The sequence below is a fragment of the Rhincodon typus genome, chromosome 24 (genome assembly GCF_021869965.1).
Source record: "Rhincodon typus isolate 14 chromosome 24, sRhiTyp1.1, whole genome shotgun sequence".
Classification (NCBI taxonomy): Eukaryota; Metazoa; Chordata; class Chondrichthyes; order Orectolobiformes; family Rhincodontidae; genus Rhincodon; species Rhincodon typus.
This window is the reverse complement of record NC_063355.1, coordinates 6156722-6174794: the sequence shown is the minus strand read 5'-3', so window position 1 is coordinate 6174794 and position 18073 is coordinate 6156722. Positions and strand designations below refer to the sequence as shown.

At 41.9% G+C, this 18073-nt stretch overlaps 1 protein-coding gene across 6 annotated transcripts in view; it reads right to left on the bottom strand.

Moving 5' to 3' along the window:
- ypel1 (yippee-like 1) overlaps positions 1-18073 on the bottom strand; it is a 41641-nt gene that overhangs the window by 9068 nt on the left and 14500 nt on the right. For all 6 annotated transcript variants that reach the window (XM_048611483.1, XM_048611479.1, XM_048611481.1 and 3 more), the window contains exons 2-3: positions 12556-12841; positions 4337-4380 (exon numbers count right to left, since the gene is read on the bottom strand). In XM_048611483.1, coding sequence (XP_048467440.1) covers positions 4337-4380; positions 12556-12672 — 161 coding nt within the window. In that variant the 5' untranslated portion in view covers positions 12673-12841. The remainder of the gene's footprint in view (positions 1-4336; positions 4381-12555; positions 12842-18073) is intronic.

Here is an 18073-nt window from a genome sequence, read left to right as displayed (position 1 = left end):
TGACCGGTCTGTCTCCTCTCCACCTATCTTCTCCTCTATCCATCTTCTATCCGCCTCCCCCTCTCTCCCTATTATTTCAGAACCCCCTTCCCCACGCCCATGCCAGAAGGTTATACTGATTGGGTTATATGAAGAGGGATAGAGGGGAAGGGAGCATGTATACATGAACCATAAATATGGCTTATGCCTACTTTTGTGCTTTTCTACATAAAATTCTAAAATTACAGCAATTCCCGATCATGAAGTTCTTGCATTCAGCTGCTTTAAACAAGGCTCCTCTTCTTTAGAGCTGTTTGAGATTGGTACAGATGGAAGGGATAGGACAAGAAGGTCCCGTCTCAAAAATTTAATTGAATATGTATTGTTATCATTTTGGAAGATGGTGGAACCGAGTTAACGAAAAAAAACCAAAATCTTTCCTGAAGTCTTGATAATTACAATGAAATGGTCATGGGCACTGAGCACTCAAGTCCTACAAGGGTTGGTGTTGGGACTATTTGAAGGAGTCAGAATGGGTGGGGTAGGGGTAATAACTACAGAAAAAACCAAACGCTCAGAATCTGAGCCCTAGAGATTAAGGTCAACATTTAACACCTATCCCTAATTGCCCTAGAGTGTGATGAACAAGGTGACTAAAAAGATACAAGGCTGCAAGAAAGTGAAATTTAAAGAATGGGGGAGAAAGAACAGGGAGACAAGTAGTGGAATGAAGCCCAAAGATCCTATCTCAAAGTGTCCACATTTGCTCAAGAACAGCATTACTGCCAACTCAATCTTATCCTCAGACAGTCACACATATACATGCCTCAGCATAACCACTGTGCAAACAGAGGGGGCACTTGGCCCATTTACTCACCCTCCGTCTCAGATGTTCAGCCCATAGACATCAGCAGTTGTCAAAATACTTCTCTCTACACAGAGAATTTTAATCTGCTCAGTACTGCAGGATCTCCCTGGTCTATAAGAGTTCAGCACTGAGTCTCATTATTCCTCTCAACTACAGCGAAGAGTGTCAAGAGCTTTTACAGCATGGAAGAGGCCCTTCATCCCATAGTGTCCACAACTGTCAGACCATCTATTATGCGAATCACTTTTTAAGCATTTGATCTGTGGCCTTGTATTTAGATAAACACTTGAAATGCCACAGTATACTGCTTAAGTATCTCGTGGGGTCCAATCCATACCATCTTTTGAGGTAGTGAATTCTAGACACGCAACCCTTTGGGTGGAAAAAACATTTTTTCAAATCCCTCCGAAACCTTCTGCTCCTCCCCTTCAAACTGTGGTCTTGGTTACTGAGCAGTATAGCAAGGGGAAAGGTTTCTCCCTATCTATCCTATGGCCTTCAGTCTGATATCTATCCCCCACCCTCTCCAAATACCTCTGCTCCAAGGAAAACTATCCTAGCCTACCTAGTCTCTATTGCACCTTGGAAGCCTTAAAAATCATTTATCACTGCAGGATGAACAAACTAATCCAAGCTAGCAAACACAAAAAATCATTGTTATTTTATTCAAAAAAGAGGCACAGAAGTAAAGTACTCTCCCGTTCAAGATCCTTTAATTTGCCAAAAAGGAAATACATTGCTTGAAATTGCTGCTCAATCTTATGGTATATAACTATAACTGCATACTTAGGAAGTCATCAAAATCACACGCCGATATTCAAATGATTGGCTTGAAACTGAAATCCATAGAACATAGAACAGTACAGCACAGTACAGGCCCTTCGGCCCACAATGTTGTGCCGAACGTTTACCCTAAATCCAAGGTCTATCTAACATCCACCCCTACCCTATCATCCATATGCCTATTTAATTGCCACTTAAATGCCCCTAATGAGGCCGACTACACTACCCTCTCCACTCGATGGGGTGACAAAAATTGTTGAAAGAACAGGAGAGTCCAATTCCACAAGAGTTAACCAATTATCCCAACTCTAGAGGTGTTGACAGGGACACCATGAGGCAGATGCCCAGTTACAGGTACTACCTAGTGACACTCATTGGCAAACAACCACAGCAACTTCTATAGCCAAACCATCTGCTGACACACAAGCCAAACGTTTACACAAAGCACATTTCAGAAGTAGAGGACAACCTACATCACGAGCTATGAAAATCACAAAGAAAAATTAGTTTAACTTCCAACTGTCTTCCCACTATACAAGGGAGAAATTTCAAGACAGCCGCTAAACTGGCAAAGTAGATTTCATCTTATGGAGCCACAGGGAGCTTTAAAAGCACCTAGTTATTCAAAAATAGAGACCAGCCCTTACATTTTCCTTAGTTCAGTATACAAAGAAGTATGAAGCCTATTCAACCTAACAAGTCTGCTTGGTCCAAAGCTCTTGACAGATTATTACATCATAGACTTTTCATTCTCCAATAATTACAAGTTCTTCCTAGATCAATCCCAAAAATTTAAATAAAAAAATCAAGCAGTGCCCTTAACAACTCCATAATCATTCCTGAAAATCAACAGTATTGCATTGTACATACCAGCTATTCTCTATTTTGTTTACAGGTACTGCGTACAATGTTATCTTGGATTTCAACACTGATGTATAAGCGCAGAAGTGCAAAAACACATTTTACAGAAACAACAGATTACTTTGCTTGCAGCAATTTTACACCCTAGTCCCATTACTGACTCTAGGGAAAAGCTTCCCAAAGCCATACTGTATTCAAACCGCTATTCTACTTTTGAAATATCTATTCTTTTATTGAATTGATAAGCGTGTGAAACTGGGAATATTCACGAGGATTAGAACTTTCAAAAGAAGTCAAAAGCAACAAAAAGCGTAGAAAAGGACTTGTCCAGGCAGCATACATCAAGGTATAAAATTAGTGGTCTATTTTTATTTAGGCCCCTCCTTCTCTCCCTGACCCCAACCCTTCACTTTTTTTCACATAGGCATTGCCCTTATTATGCTTTGCTAACTAAGGTTTCACTAGCCACATGGGCGCTTTCCTGGTTGCTAAATATAGAGTAGAGTTTTAGTACAGCCACGGACGATTTCGGGAAAATACAAGCACTACTGCTGGGCTCCCTTTGGGGGCTGTGGTAGCGTCCGGGAAAAAAGAACAGGAGTCTCAGAGAATCTCTGCACTAAACAAAAAGAAAAAAAAAGTAGTTATTGGTAAGACTCCATGTACACGCTTTTCTAAAGACCCACAATCACCCATACCATCGATCCAAAGACCAGCATGTTGCCATGTAATCCTGAAATTTTTGTTTGCACTGTACTTCATATATAATTCGACATTTGAAGGAAAAATATATTTTAAAAAAAAATCACAGGAGGGTTTTCCAAATACTGCAAAGAAATTGCAAACACCCATAACCTAGCACCAGCAGGTACTCTACCATATCCAAAAGACACAGGCATTTAATATGGGAAGAGAAGAACTCCAACACTACCTATTACATATTCAAATGTCCCACCCAGACACCCAGACACCCAGCCTACAACCTAGGAGAAACTATCCTCCAAACCACTTACTCTGATACAGCCTCACCCCAGTCCAATTTCTTATTTAGCAATCAAACAGCCAGTGACATAGACCTGTGCTCTTTGCACAAGCAAGTCCGGATACTTAATGATAGAGTCCTACCCATTGCACTAACAACATCACTACTCAGTAAGTTTAAAAGAATAAACAAAAACAAGTTGAGTTCAAACTCAAAGCTTTAAATGTCTTTAATAGTAAGCCACTGAGGGGACTGCTCTTTGGATATACGAAACAACACACTCCAACCATTTCATTCCCTTGCCTAATGCAATTTTATGTTCTATGTCATTGATGGGAGTGAAAGCAACATCGCCAGCTGAAATCAAGTCCCATAAACCAACACCTCCATTGCGAAGTGATTCAAATCAGTAAAGCCAATCAGTAAAGGTACTTGCTGCTTCTGGTCTTACAATTCAAACTCCAAAAAGGCTTGATGGCAGGCTTAACTGCAAAGAGAGCTGGGAGAAAAACTAAACTAAGGCAAAGCAGGGCTACATAGGTACCAAAGAACAGAGCGAGAGCCATATAGCACTGAAGTAGACCCTTACATCCAACCAGTCCCTGTGGACCATAATCCCAAATTAAACTAGTCCCACTTGCCTGCACTTGGCCAACATCCCTCCAAACATTTCTTATTCATGTACTTACCCAAATGTCTTTTAAATATTATAACTATAACCATAACCACCACTTTCTCTGGCAGTTCATTCCACACACAAACTACTGCGTGAAAAAAAATTGCCCATTTCTTTTTAAAGCCCTTTTAAGTTTTTAAATTTTATAATTTTAAATTTAGTTTTTTAAAAATCAGCAAACACTTACACAGAGTTGAACAGGTATGCACGTCCCTGGCTACCTTGGAACGACTGAAAGAGATAAAAAAAGTAGAGATTAACATGTTTGGGACTAAAGGAACTAAAGGCTTCAAACTGAATTCACCCTGTATAAAAATAGCGGAGCTCTAATTTCCACACTGATTACCATGTGGGTTCCACCCAAAAAAGGTCTCCTTTAAACTAAAGACCCTAATTAAGAAGGTATTCAGACATACAGACTCAGGTTAGTCAGCAAGAGAAACCACCTGTTTACTACCAAAACGATACTTTTAAAATAAAAAAGGAACTTGGTTTCATAGTTCGATTTTTTAAAAAAACGTCTTCTTCAGATTTAAAAGTCCTGACCATCTTAACCTCAATGATCCTTCACATTTGGTCACACTGGGACAATGGGATGTGGAGTGAGGAAATTGGGGTGTAGGGCAACTTACATACAGTCTGGCAACTAAGCACCTGAAAACAGTCAATATCAGAAACGCAGTTTCTTAAAGAGAAGCCAGATAGCCCCTGAAATATTATCAACTCTTCCTAAGCATACCCAACAAGAAGCACATTTAGAATCCTTTGCGCTCGCTAGATGGGCACTCAAACACACCCCATATCATTTGACAGCGACGTTTGACTGAGGCCGAGTGCATGTTCAGTATTCTACAATATGAAGAACTACAAAATAGTCACAAATAACAAGTTCAAAACATGAGCATGAGCAACAAGAGTGAGAGTGTAAACAAGAACTAGAGGCAAACAAATGGAATGCGATAAGCTGAGAGGGGGATAAATGTTGGGCAGGGTGTTAACGAGAGGTGAGAGTGGTGGAAAATGGGTTGCTGTCAGCAAAGTCAAGACAGGACCTTGTTGAGGTAGCAAACACGGAGGGGAGGGGGGTGGTGACAATCACATTCTGAAATTAACCCTCAGTGACAGTCGTGGCAGAGGAATGTTTTACAGACTGGTGGCCTGATTAGTACATTTGTGGACAAAGATTGGAGGATGATCAGATAATACAGCTGGAGACTTGGGTGGAGAAATGGCAGATGGAGTTTAAATCAGGACAAATGCAACGTGATCCGTTTTGGGAGATCTAAGTATACAGTAAATGACAGAACCCTTAGTAGCATCACCATAGAGGGATCTAGGCACACATGTCCATAGTTTCCTGAGTGACAACACAAATGGATAAAGGTGGTCAAGGGGGCATATGACATGCTTACTTTCATCAGTTGGGGCATAAAGTATAAAAACTAGCAAGTCATGTTGGAGCTGTATGGAACTTCACTTAAGCCACATTTGGAATAGTGTACACAGTTCTGGTCACCACACTACCTGAAGGGTGTGAAGGCTTTGGACAGAGTATAGAAATGGGTTTACTCTGATGTTGCCTGGTTTGGAGAACATTGGCTACGAGGAGAGACTGGACAAACTTGGTTTGTTGTAGGTCGAAGGATGAGGGCAACCTGATGGGAGTTTGCAAAAGTAATGAGAGGCATAGACAGAATGGATAGTTGTAGCCTTTCCCCCCAACCCCCCAGGGTGGAAATGTCAATTACCAGGAGACGTAGGTTTAAGGTGAAAAGCAATATGTTTAAGGAGATGTTTAAAAGCAAGTTGGGTGCCTGGAAGGTGCTACTAGAGGAGGTATTAGAGGCAATAGCAACGTTCAAGAGGGAACTTGACTGATACATGAATAGGCAGGGAATAGAGAGATATGGATCATGTAGAGGCAAAAGATTTTTAGTTTAGTAACTGTCAGCACAGTCTTGGCAGGCTGAAGGGCCTGTTACAGTGCTGCACTGTTCTGTGCTCCGATGCCTGGGCAGATGAGTTGAGCCTCCCTGGAGTACTGCAGTAGGCCTGAGACAGAAATGCGGCACGGGAACATGGTGTTCTGAAGTGGCAGGCAACTAGAAGCTTGAGGTCACATTTTAGGGACACAGCACAGGTGTTTGGAGTGAAGGAGGATTGCACCAGGATGTCCCAGAGGAAATGGTGCCTGCAGAATGCTTTCAAAGGAGGGGAGAGGAATATTGTCTCTGTTGATGGCAGAAAGAGAGACTTACGATCGTCAAATATCCACTTTTCCCCCCTTAAAGATTCCCTGCCAATGCAGTTGACAGGTCCTTCAGACATATCCAACTCATTTCCTGCATTTCTGCTTTTACCCCTTCTCTTCTATAACAAAGATAGGGTGCCCCAGTTCTCACTTTTCACCCCAAAGGATCATAAGTCACCATTTCCACCATCTCCAGCAGGATACCACCACCAGACACATTCCTCTCCCTCATCAGCATTCTGCAAGGTATCCCAGAGAGCAGTCCCTGGTCTACTCCTCCTTCACTTTCCCATGCAACTGCAGAGGGTGCAATACTTGCTTGTTTGACACCTCCCTCTTCATTATCCAAGGCCCCAGACAGCTTCCAGGTGAAGCAGCAATTTACAGGTACTTCATTCAATCTAGTCTACTGTATTTGCTGCTCACAACATGGTTCCCTCTACACTGGGGTGATGAAAACAGACCAAAAAAAAAAAAAAAAAAAAAAAAAAAACACACACAAACACTTTAGGGAACACCTACCCTCTGCCCGTAAAGTGACCAAGCTTCCAGTTGCCTACCACTTCAACACCACCACATTCCCTTGTCAACATTTTTGCCTCAGGCCTGCTGCAATGCTCCAGAGTTCAACACAAGCTGAAGGAACAACACCTCATCTTCTGCCTAGGTACCTTACAGCCTTCAGGGCTCAGCACTGTTAAACTCAATTTCAGAACGCGATCACACTGCATGTTCATTACCTATCCCCACACTGCTGGATCCAGTTTTGCATGGGCTGCTCCTAACACTGCCAACCCATTTTGCACCATTTACACTCTGCCTAGCATTTATCTCCTTCTCAGCTAATTAGTAATCCTATGGTTTGTCTTTTTTTTCCCTCCTCCTCAGCATTATCTCCACGTACTCTTTTCACTCCTTCCTTTCCCAAGACCGTCATCAGCATAAATACTGGCCTTTCCTAGCTACTTTCAGTTCTGGCGAAGGGTCACTGGACTTTTACATTTACTCAGACATTTACTCCGTTTCTTTCTTTATAGATGTCGTCAGACCTGATGAGTTTCTGCAGCACTTGGTTTTTGATTCAGATTTCCAGCGCCCCAGTTCTAATAAATTAAAATTAAATTTGCTACATCTCAATTCAAAACTCCAACACAAAAGCAGAGGTGGAGGAGAATTGGTGGCCTTGACAAAGTGCCTGCATTGAAATTGTACTTAACTTCCTACTACTCTTGGGAGTTTTTTTTTGAAGAAAAAAAAAATGGCTCTCACTGAATATTCAGTCACCAGATTCATCATGTGCAGGTCCTCCAAAAAGTGTGCGACATTTGAGATGAATTAGATCTTACAATGTTCATGCTTAATAGAATTATTTAATAATCAGAACTACAGCGCTTGAACCATGAAACCACCTCCAGAATTATGAGATTTTCAACTCACTTATGGACAGCACACTGTAATTCCATTAATAAGTTGGCATAAGTACTTATTTGTTGCTGAATATGAGCCAAAGTTGATTAGAGAGCAAGGCAGACATCAGTCGGGAATAAAATCAACTGTGTGCAGCAAGCAGTTCTGACTGGTTCCAGATTACATAATCTTTCCATTACCAACCGGAAACCCACACCTCTCCTGGCAGTACAAGGTTACAGTTGGGAAAGTCCAGAACTTCTCTCATGTACCATCCTCGTCAGCTAATCTAGAGGGAGACTGCAGCTCTCCAGTGGTTTTATACTGCTTCATTAGCCTCTGTGCTTTGGGAATGCAATGTTCACAACAGAACTATTTCACTGCAAAGAAGGTGGCTGAATGCTAACAGGGAACCAAAAAAGCTGTTTATAAGCAACTAAACTTAGCAATTGCGTTGACTGGTACTGGAGATCCATAGCTACACAGGTCACCAAGGATGAAAACCAATGTTAGAGGTCAGCCTATAACCCATTTACAAGAATCACCCACCAGTTACACTGCAGAGTAATCCATTCCACTTGCTCAGTGATGGGTCCACACAGGCAAAGAACATAAATTACTGCTGAGGTACAGCCTCAGGCCCACTCCCACTTTGGTGGCAAATATAAAAATCGGCCACATCACAGGCAATGGGTAGCATAGACGAATGTTGGGAAAGTCCCAAGTGCCTAGACTGCTCCTGGTTGGTTCTTGGTACAGGCAGAACATACCCCACACAGGTGAGTGAACCTAACCCGATTGTCCCTTACTTATCGGGTCCAGGCCTGTGCAGTCAGCTTCCCTCCAAAATTAAATCCATTTAACAAACATACTTGAGCATACAAACAGCTCAATGTTTCGGTTATTCCAATGAAACATCACAACAACTGATGACATCTTAGTGACTTCCAGAAACAAAAACCTCTACTTAAAAATGCATCAGAAGTTCAATATCATCATCAGTGGTGCCTTACAGAGGAGAATGATTTTCTTCCACTCTCCGGGTGAGTCCATAGATGGCAGTACAGTCCAATGTGACTTCCACGAGGTCCGTTACACTTGGGCAAAAGGTGGTCGTGAGAAGGGATGGGTGGGGCATTGATGCGGCAACATGCTCCTTATGTTATTTTTGCCTGGCTTCTGCTTTCCCTCGCAATGGCATATTGAGGTGTTTGACGCATTCCCAGATGCTCCTCCTTCACTTTGGATGGTCTTGGGGCAATGATTCCCAGGTGTCTGTGGGAATGCTGCACTGTAGGAATGAGGCCTTCAGAGTATCCTGAAGTGTTTCCCTGTCCACCTGGGGCTCACCTGCCGTTTTGGAGCTGGGAGTAGACTTATGTCAGTCATGTGGGAGACACACCCAGCCCATCAAGAGGGTCAGTACCTTGATGCTGGGGATGTTGGCCTGTTCGAGGACACTGCTGTTGAGGAGTCTTTCTTCCCAGCGGGTTTGCAGCATCTCATGCAGGCATCTTTAGTGATACTGCTCCAGCTCCTTAAGATGTCTGCTGTAGACAGTCCACGTCTCAGAGCCATATAGGACAGCAAGAACCACCACAGCTCTGTAAACCAAGTTCCTGGTGTCAGATCTGACGTGGTCGTTGAATACCCTTTTCCTCAGACAACCGAAGGTTGTGCTAGCAGACTGGAGGTGGTGCTGGATCTCTTCTTCAGTATCTTTGGTTGACAGGATATTCGAGGTATTGGAAGTGGCCAATGTTCTCCAGGGCTCAATAACCATCTCACTTAATCGCCAACACATCAGGGGGAAGAAACATTTTGTTACAATTGTCAAATTAATTTGCCCCAGGTTGTTCTAAACCTTAGGAGGATGTAAACGCACAACTCAAACTGCTTTATGCCACATCCCTTATGCAAAAGCGTTCAAGTGTTTTGCAAACCAAGGTAGGTGGTCATGGAATAGGAAACAGAAAGTCATTTAATAAAGGGGGAGAACCAAAAGCATGACTGAAGTTAACTTTTTTTTTCCCCCAAGAAAACAAAAAGGCTTTTCAAGCAAGAGATAGAAATCACAAGGGGAAGATTATGCATCAAGTGTTCTGAAAACACAGTAGTGAATAAAAGGACTAGCTTTCATTCATGATAGCAGAGGTAAATGGTTCTTCTGTTGCACAAACACAGCCATAGTGGTGCAGAGGAGAGAAATTAAAAGACTTCACAAGATTGCTGACATTCACAGGGGCAAACAAAATGCAAGACTTGCATCAAGGAGGTGCAACAAACAAAAGATGGCTCAAAAAAAGATTAGCCATATAAATTGCCACCATGGACTATTGTTCCCCTGGTCAAACAATGCTTATGTAGATTCCCACTGTGTTGCCACTTTCCCCCTCCACTGCCCCGAGTCCCAAATACGAAGGCTTCGACAAACCATCAGAATTGCCAGTCACTATTTATACATGCCGATTGTGGCCAAATTTGTCTCCTGCCTGAAGGGGGATTTCACCAATAGACCTTCCATGACTTCTCACATCCAACATCGTGAAATTGTAACTGCTCATTCCTTCAGCATTGTACATCTGCACGAGTGACAGAGAATACACAAGCCATGACTAGTGAAACTCAGGCAACAAACACACATTTGGTTCATGCAGTTTTTGTTTTGATGGTTCATCTACAAGCAAAGGAACAGTGACTAGGAAAAAAGGTGCGGCAACAAATCAGTATACCCCAGCAATGTAGGAACAACAGGCCAATCGCAAGCGGACAGATGCTGCACTGGCTAACACTTTGTATTCCGAAGCCAGGTTCCAAACCCCAGGCGATTCCAGTCAGAGTGATCAGGTTGTTTGAAATTCCTCAACTGCATAGGATATGTGGGGTTAATATAGTACATTAAATACATCCTTTTGGGGAACAGGTTCCACAAATTTCTTCAAGTTCACTGCCAACTCCACTTCATGCTACAACAGAGGACTCCGCCTCAAGTTCGGAAAGTCTGGTTTACCCAGGAATGGCAGGCATCCATGAGGCTAATAATTCTGTAGGATTAATACCAAAAAAGAAAAAAAAAAGCATAAATCAGACCGAGAAGGACACACTCCCACATGCACAGACAAGATATAATAGAGGGGTACGAGACGGAGAGGAAACACTGTGTACAGTCAGTTGAATCCTATTACAAAGGCAAGAAGGGAGAACAGAAAACAGAAAACAAAAGGAAATAGGATTTTGTAAAATTCCCAACTTAAACATGTTATGAAGAAAGGAAGGCAAAAAAAAAAAAGCACAGAGTTAAACAACAGGAAATCCAAAGATGAGGAATGAGAAATTGCGGAAATTTGAAACCGTTACCTCCCTCAGCCAATTGGGCTCTTTAAGCCGAGGATGAGTTAATAATTAAAATAAGAGAATGGGAATAAGAGTAAAGTGTCAGAGTTTGCAATTTTGTTTGCAGAATCTTGCCAGCTACAGAGCTAGCTGATTGGACATCAAGGAGAAAGGGAGTGCAGGTCTGTCAGCCTATGCAAAAGAAAACACATTTAAACCTTCTGTCTTCACTTGGGAACTCTTCTTCCTCTCATACACAAGTTTCAATTTATAACTGATGAAGCAGCATACAAACAAACCTGGTCATTGCTGTCAAGTACTAGGATAAAAATAGAAACATTTCTGGGCAGCAAAAGGCTGTTATTTGTATTAGCTATCATTCTGTAATCCCACAGAAACAAATGGAGTGTCGCAATAGGAAAAGCTTTAGCTGAAAAGGAAAGAGGCTATTCTTCCTGGTACAACCCAAGTTCCAACACCCTGTACCAATACTGTTTTCAGCCTCTCCATGACATTACTTCCTCCACCTCCCCTCCCTAGACAGCCATTGCAAATAAAAAAAAGTCCTCATTGCTTCCATCCAAATGCTAGCCAGACCTGGCTCTCCAACTATCATAAACCCACATCTTTCAAACAGGCATCTGTGGTTTTCACAGCACAGAGTTGAGTACACTGGTAAACAGAAACTGCACAGGCAGGTACAGAGACAAAAGAAAAAACCCAGAAAATACAAACACCTTCCATCAGGCAGTAATGGCATGGAAGCCAGGAACAAAATATAACAGCAAAGCTGTACTGCTTTTAAGATTATCTTCATTACCTGTGCCCCAACATCTGGCAGATGTTGACTCCTGGCAAGAATTTGTGCAGGTTTGGTACAACATCCGAGCCCACATGTTCAGCCTTGGCAGTTATCATCAGCTGGCTATTCAACTACAAGAGACACTGCTGCAGCAGTCAGATGAAGGTATACAGTATATTATGTGGCCAATTGGTATTCTGTCCCTGTACTGGAACAGTATCCAATTGACCTCAATTCCGCAGAGCCTGAAAACAATTCCTTTCCTATGGAAACTTAGATTGAATGTACTGGACCATGAAGGACTCTTGACCATTTCAGTTCTAATCCAAACCTTTTAACAAGTTCTCTAAACCAACTCATTGGTCCAAATTCTGGAACTTCAACAATGAGTGCTCAGAGTTGAATACTAGTCTAAAAATGGATCTTTGTGCCACCAATTCAAGCGAAGACTAAGTCACCATACACTGATGTTAGAAACTTCATACTTTCTATTTACCAACCAGGACATCTGAACAGCTGAATCGGGTCTCCAGTCAGCCACCAGCAGCAAAATTACCCGCCTGCAATAAACATTGCAAATTAGAACCCAGTAGTTCCTCCACCAAGGCCTTACCTTGGAAATCAGCTCATCGTGATTGGCCAGGTGGGCTCGACAATGGATGCAACTATACGTCCGGTGACAGTTTGGCAGGTAAGCCTGGAAGGTTTTTGATTTAGTCATCTTTACCATTTCCAACGGGTGTTCTTCGCTGCTGAGCTCAGGGCTGGCAGTCGAAGAGTTACAGGCCTGGTGCACTCTCTGACAGAAGAAACACTGGAAAACGCAAGCAAAAGCCGTCGTTGTAATGGAGTGTGTGTGGCCTTCTCCACACAGACACCACAAGGGAAACTGTCAGAACCTGCAATGAGGAACACAGAAGGGTCACATTAGCATAGAAAGAGGCGATGGAGGCAGATGTGCTAAGTTGGATCTAGGCTGTCAACTGCAGAGCGTTCATGTATTTAACCTTCATGTTAATCAAAATATGATGGGTTATGAATGGCTGAGTGGAATTTAAATATTGCTACATTCCAAATAGTTGTCAAATATCAAAAACAGACTATTTTAAGTAAATAGGCTCTAGGCCTGTGCAGATTGATTCAAAAGGCAAGAGTTAATCGGAAGACAATGCCATCCACAGGCGCGTGATCTATTGCATCCTTGTTTAAACTTCAAAGAAATTTCTGTGACATTAATCACATTGGGGTGTGAATGTCTTCAGCTGCTTTTATAAGTCAAAAATCATAACATCAGATTATAGTCCAACAGGTTTAAAAACAAACACTTTCCAAACACTAGTTTTTGTAGCTCTGCTCCTTCCTCAGGAGTAGTGTGGAAGAGGAGGTGTACAGAATTTATATGCAGAAAGGTAACAACCTTAAAAATGGCTTGCTGACTGCCTCCTGTTGAATCTTTAATCAGTTAGAAAGGAGATGCAGGTTTCTATTGATTAAAATGCAAATCCCAGAATCTCTTTCAAGTCATTGCCCAGAGATAATTAAAGGCCTTATCAGTGTATCCAAGGTGGTGACTTCTCAGGTCAGACAATGCATTTTAGGTGTGAGGCCTTATTCAGAATCTGTGCGCTTTAACCTGGAGTCAGGCTGTTTGTTTTTATAAAAACAAAATAAAACATATCTACAAATACACAAATGTGTACGAGAAAGTGTATGTGAGGATGAGAGTGTGAGACAGAAAATCTGAGAGAGTTTGCGAGTGACAGTATTTGTATGCGCGTGCAGGAGAGAGTACTAGTGCAGTGGAGTCACTTGTAGCATGGCATGAACCCAAGATCATGGTTGAGGCCATCATCATGGGTATGGAACTTGGCTATCCGCTTCTATTTGTATAGTGTTCACGTAATTCAGCTTCCAAGAACATAGCGCGAGTCAGCTCCAACTCCACTTATTGTGTTTGTGGAACCTTACTTAGCTCAAATTGGCTGTAGTGTTCACCTACACAAGTTAACGTACTTCAACAAAATAATTCATTAGCTGTGAAGTACTGTCAGATATCCCTAGAGTGCAATAAATCACTGTATAACTCCAAGTTCTTTCGGTCCCTTCTCTCCATTTCAAGATTGAGCTGTTCATCTCCTTTCAGCATCCATTACTGCTTCATCAGGAATTTACAGCATAACAGGCCATCATGTCTGGTCCCTGTTTGGATTACATGTGACTCCAGACCCACAGCAATGTGGTTGACTCTTAACTAATTTCTGGGATGAGCAATAAATGCTGACCTAGGCAGTGACACCCTTGCCCCATGAATGAATTTCTTTTAAAAAAAAAAAAAAAATTGGCTTGCTCTCGTAGCCAGGTTTTTAAAATGGTCGGTTCAGTTGAGTTTCTGGTCAAAAGGTACATCCCAGGGAATTGACAGTGGGAGATTCAGCAACAGCAATTCCATTGAAATGTCAAGGGGTGATCGGGGAAATTCCTGCTTGCTCATGATTATTGTCGAAGCTCTGGGTGTAACACAAATATTACCAGTCATTTAATCAGCTCAAGCCCAAACCCAAACATTGCCGTTGTTTATTTTGTTGTACGTGGACAACAAGTGTTTCAGTATGAGGAGCTACAAATGGTGCCAAACATTGTGCAGTCAACAGTGAACTTCAGACCTTATGAAGGAGGAAAGGTTATTGACAAAGCAGCTAAATGTGGTTAGGTCTAAGACACCCCGAGAAACTCCTGTAGTAAAGTCTTGACTGACCTCCACAGCCACCTTCTTTTGTGGTAGGGCACAATAACCAGGGGGCAGTTTACCCCCTTATTCCCACTGCCTGCAGTTTTACTAAGGCTTCTTGATGCTTCACTATCACGTGCTGTCTCAATGCTAAGGATTGCCATTCTCATCCCATTGCTAGGATTGGACTCTTAGTCATGATTAGGTTGAGGCTGAGAGGAGGTCAGAAGTGTAGTCCTGGCAGAACCCAAACCGAGTAGGTAAGTGCTGAGCAAGTTTTAAAAAGTAACCACAGGATGTAGCCATTGTTGGTTAGCCATATTGCCCTCTAGGAGAGAGGGATGAGCAGGCTAACTGTACGCCTAGCCAAGCTGGTCTAGCACAGTTACAACACTGGCATCTATCTAGTGAGGTGTAAAATTGTCTTAGTAATGTCTTGTACACAAAAAGCAGGAGAAATCCAATCGAGCCAAATACTATCCCATTAGTAACCTATCTGAAATATCCAATCACCAATGCTCCTTCAAAAGTATCCTTCAATCCTGCAACTTCTACCACCTAGAAGGACAAGGTCTTAGACACACAGCATCACCACCCCCTGCAAGTTCTCATCCAATACATACATCATCCTGTCTTGTGTTAGCTCAGTTGGCTTGTAGCTGATTTGCAATGCAGGATGATAACTTCATAGTGAAAACCCTGCCTTCTCAATCCCTCCCTTCACCCAAAATGTGGTGACCCACCCCCAGGTTAAACTCATCACCAGTCATCTAACTGAAAGGATAGATGACAGATTGAAGCATGGTATAACAAGCCAAGAAACAACGGAAGGAGGTGACTGCTATAGAAAGTCACTAAAATGTTAACTAATTTTATTTTTGCATTTAAAGAACATCCTAAATGCACATCCTAGTTGCAAAAAGGAAGAGTGATCCAGAATAAAATCATAAGTTGAAATAAAACCGAAAGAATTCAATAAAGCACTTTGGAAATGCACATATTGAACCCAGGCTTAGAGCATCACTAAAAAGTTGGACCAATTCCACTGGGCCATTATGTTATAGAATCATGTTGCAGTTTTGAAGAGGAAAAAAGAAATGATTGGATGGATTTTACTTATGTATCACAACCAAGTTCAAATAGTTTGTTGCAATTTCTGCACTTCTCCACTTGGTGTCTACACCCAAGACTGCACTCAAAGCATTTTAGAGACAGTCATACAGCATAGAAACAGACCCTTCAGCCCAGCTAGACTATGCTGACGCTAATCCCAAATTATACTAGTTCTACCTGTCTGTGCTTGGCCCATATCCCTCCAAATGTCTTTTAAACATCATAACTATTCCTGCACCCACCTCTTTCTCTTGCAGTTCATTTTACACATGAACCACTGTGTAAAAGATAAAGTTGCCCCTTGTGAGCCTTTTAAATCTTTCCCCTCTCACTTTAGAAATATGCCCCCTAGTTTTGAGCTCCCCCACTCTAGGAAAAAAGACTCTTGTTTGTCACATTATTGCCTCTCATGATTTTATAAACCTCTAAGATCACCCCTCAAACTCCTGTGCTCCAACGAAGAAGTCCCAGTCTTTCCGGTCTAATTTCAGGTCTCAGACTCTCCATCCCCATCAACATCCTGGTAATTTAGAAAAGCAAAACCTCAAAAAAAAAGGGAAGAGGATTTTCCACCAGAACAGGAAAAAGGAGTTTGAGATGTCAGAACCCACAACATACTTTGAGTGCAACACTATTTCTGACCAAATGAATTTAGACACTACTTTTAAAAAGAAGTGAAACAGAAGCACAACTTCCCCATCTAAAATTTTCTGCTCAGAACCAAGGTTCAGTCAAAGAGTCAGCATTTCCATAACTTCCTTAACCTTGAATTGTGTTTACTGATCGCAAAAAGAGGTTTAAAAGGATAACAAGAACCCTCTCTAGCTACCTGAAGCATGATTGTAAATTAACTGGCTTTAACTACAGGAATACAGAAAATTGTTCCACATAAATTTGGATTGTTTAGCATATTATGTAGAAGCAGTGGATGCTCAGAAATCCAGAAAGCAGTCTTCATGTCTCAGAACCAGCTACTCAATTAAGTACCTCCCATTCACAATAGTTCAGCTTTCGAACATCGCTGCCTGGGCCCCAAGTTTCAGGATTCTCTACATATACCTCCCTCATGTTTTAATATGCTGCACACCATACTACACTCAGGATGTGCTCCACTCTGAATAACATGACTGCCTTTGGGGCTTCCCTGTGCAGAAATTTGCTGCCATATTCCCTACACTAATTAAACAAATTATTACATTTCAAAAGCATTGTTAAAGACTGTAAAATACTTGGGACATTGAGGTAATAAAATATACATTTTTCGAAATCCCTCTTTAGCCAAAGGTTTTAGTTATCTATCCTAAATGTTGACTCAGTCTCAATTTTAGTCTGATTAATGTAAATCAAAAATTCTCAGGAAAAAACATGCTCTAAATGCAATTGTTGTTATGTAGAGGATATTATGGGAGCAAGAAGGGTTGGGTTTACAATAATAGAATAAGCTTTGTGTGGTTGCCTTTTAAATAGAATAGACAGTTTAGTGTTACATGTTGGAGAACAATGATTTCAGGGTGTACATCCACATAATGCAGATATCAAAAAAGGACTAGAGAACAGATGGAAGCACAAACTGTAGGTTACAAGCAGGTACAGATAAAAATGGTACATACAGAATAGTCAACATTTGTCATGAACCTATGGGGACACTTCTGCAGAGTTGCTGTGCATAGCAAGACAAATAAATGAGCAAGTGCCCAGGCTTAAGTACAATAGGGTGGAATATTAATAGGCATGCCAGGATTTCTCCATGTCCACTGAGCCATAATGAAGGTGCAATTTATCTGTTGGTTTGTAAATAGATTGTTTCCTAAAGTGGATGATGACAGAAAGATAGCATGTACTGAAATCAAATCAAAGCAAATTAGAAAGGTGAATGCATGGTGGAGACTGACGTGGAAGAAGAATTCGATTTCCATTATGGAGCACTGGTATCAGAACTGGGAAAAGTGAGACCTGTACAATAGTATGGTCTCCACTGAAACTGGAGTGAATGTTCCTGTTGTCTGCATACCAGGAAAAGTCAGAACTTTAAACAGAATAGAAGTAGTAAGGAGACAACAAGGTGCAGGGCTGGATGAACACAGCAGGCCAAGCAGCATCATAGGAGCAGAGAGGCTGACGTTTCGGGCCTAGACCCTTCATCAGAAAAGGGGGAGGGGAAAGGGGGTTTTGAAATAAATAGGGAGAGAGTGGGAGGCAGATAGAAGAGGGATAGAGGAGAGGATAGGTGGAGAGGAAACAATCAGGTCGAAGAGGCGGGGATGGAGCCAGTAAAGGTGAGTGTAGGTAG